The sequence below is a fragment of the Balaenoptera ricei genome, chromosome 3 (assembly GCF_028023285.1).
Source record: "Balaenoptera ricei isolate mBalRic1 chromosome 3, mBalRic1.hap2, whole genome shotgun sequence".
Lineage (NCBI taxonomy): Eukaryota > Metazoa > Chordata > Mammalia > Artiodactyla > Balaenopteridae > Balaenoptera > Balaenoptera ricei.
This window is the reverse complement of record NC_082641.1, coordinates 176,147,401-176,149,576: the sequence shown is the minus strand read 5'-3', so window position 1 is coordinate 176,149,576 and position 2,176 is coordinate 176,147,401. Positions and strand designations below refer to the sequence as shown.

The 2,176-nt window shown below is 55.7% G+C and overlaps 1 protein-coding gene across 1 annotated transcript; it reads left to right on the top strand.

Moving 5' to 3' along the window:
- Nucleotides 1-387: 387 nt before the first annotated feature.
- On the top strand, nucleotides 388-1,251 carry NFILZ (NFIL3 like basic leucine zipper). Its single transcript, XM_059919172.1, has one exon. It carries the CDS (start codon nucleotides 388-390, stop codon nucleotides 1,249-1,251), a length of 864 nt encoding a protein of 287 aa, XP_059775155.1.
- The last annotated feature ends 925 nt before the right edge of the window (nucleotides 1,252-2,176 follow it).

Genomic DNA, 2,176 nt, shown 5'->3' with positions numbered 1-2,176 from the left:
TGAACTGAGCCCTTGGCTTGTCTGCTGACCTTCTCAGTGGTAAGAACTCCTGGAAAGGAGCTTGCATCCTCCTGAGGATATGGTACCCGAGCAGCTCTCCATGACGACTGTGGTCTGCTTTTAAGCATTATCCCAGTCAACCAACCTCTCTCTGCAGCCTCACCCACTTCTCCACCAGGCACTAAACCATCCCACCAGGCCCTCACTCTCCCTGCTACACCCCTTTCTGCTTCCACCCTGGTCTCCAGCCCAATTCCCACTCCACCCGCGCCCCTCCCCCTGGGGACGGTGGAGACACAGGATAAATTAGAGGGAGGAGTCACCCAGGTCAGCCTCCTGCCTCCAGTCCAAGAACTTTTTTCTCCTCCCCAGGGTCCCCAGGCAGCCATGGATGTGGGTCTCTTGGTCCCGCTAGATGTACCCCGGGGTTGTGGCAAAGCCCTGAGGGGACCGAGGGGCCGGGGTACGGCCGTGCGTCGGCAGCGGGAGTTCATGCCAGAAGAGAAGAAGGATACGGTTTACTGGGAGAAGCGGAGGAAGAACAACGAAGCGGCCAAGAGATCCCGGGAGAAGCGACGTCTCCAGGACGCGGCCCTCGAGGGCAGGCTGGACGCCTTGCTCGAGGAGAACGCTCTGCTCAGGGCTGAGCTACGGGCTCTCAAGCACCGCTTTGGCCTCCTGCCCCCCATTGGTGGTACCTGGACCCTGCCCACTCTGCTGTGGGAGGGCCCCTGGGCTGGAGGCCCCCACCCTGGGGCTGAACAGCTCCCCTCTCTACCCGGCTCCCATGGCTGCCTCTTGAGACCGTGTTCCTTGGACGCTGGGGTTCCAAGATGCTGGGGCTACCTGGCGGCTCCCAGGTGGACTGGCCTGGCCACTTCCCCCAGGTCCCCCCAGGACCCTGCACCCCCTACCCCCAAGAGAATGGACATGGCCTTGCAGAGCGCTCTTCCAGCCGCCTTCTTCAGCTGTCACCCCCTGGATAGACACGAGGGGCCCAGACCAGAGCTCAGGCCCTGCTGGGGGCTGTGGTCACCCATACCCACTGGTTGCCGGGCCTCGGGGTGCTCAGATGTGTTGCTGACACCCAGTGCTGATCCCATGGGGTTGCCTCCTGGGGTGGCCTGCCAGGTCCCTGGGAATGATCCAGAGGATCTGGCTCAGCCCTCCCTGCCCCACAAATTGCGTATCAAGTCCCGAGCCTCAGGCAGCGTACCTCGGGGCTGGGGGTGTGGCTGGGCCCCCATCTGAAAGCTTCTCCTGGGCAAGGCCAGGCCTGCAAGGGTGCAGTGGGGACTGATCGTGGGTTTGTCTGGGGGTATGAGTGGCTTGGCCTTGACCCAGCTCCCAAGACTGGGAAAAGCCTGTGGGAGGCAGGGGGTGCCCTGGCTGGGGGGAGGGTCCACTTCTTAGTGTCCAGACCAGACCTTTAAGAGGAGAGGCTGGGGTACCTTGGATCATACCATGGCTCCTATCCTGCCTAAAATATTTGTTTTGGGTAGTCACTTTTTCTTCCTTCTTCCATTCATCCATCCATCCACCCACCCATCTACTAATTTATCCATCCATCCATCCACCCATCCACCCATCCATCCATCCTTCCTTCCATCCATCCATCTATCCATCCACCCATCCTTCCATCCACCCATCCTTCCTTCCATCTATCTATTCATCCATCTAACCACTCAGCCATCTAACCACATCAACTCACACAACCATTCTCCCTTCCTTCCTTCCTTCCTTCGTTCCTTTGTTCATTTGTTCATTCGTTCATTCGTTCCTTCCTTCCTTCGGTCTATCGATCCATCCTCCCCACCACTTTGCTATGAATCTATACACCTATCCATTCATCCATTTATCTGTCTACCCATAAGTCTATCCATTTGTCGATTCTTTTATTCATTTAATCACTCATTCATGTGCTCATTTGGTCATTCATTCATTCATTCATTCTCTCACTCATTTATTTACAATTCATAGTGCCCAACTTAGTAACAAGCATGAGGACACCTTCCTGGCTTTGGGGTTCCTGTTCTAGGGGGGATGGTGGGGGCTGGGAACAGACATACTGAGGGCCATTCTGAAGGAGGAGGTACCATCTCAAGATGTCTGACCCCTCATTTCTTTTTCTTTTTTTTCTTTTTTTTAAAACTTTGGGTTTATTTATTTATTTATT

What these genes read in the sequence shown, in the direction of transcription:
- NFILZ (XM_059919172.1), top strand. Translation starts at nt 388, where the DNA reads ATGGATGTGGGTCTCTTGGTCCCGCTAGATGTACCCCGGGGTTGTGGC.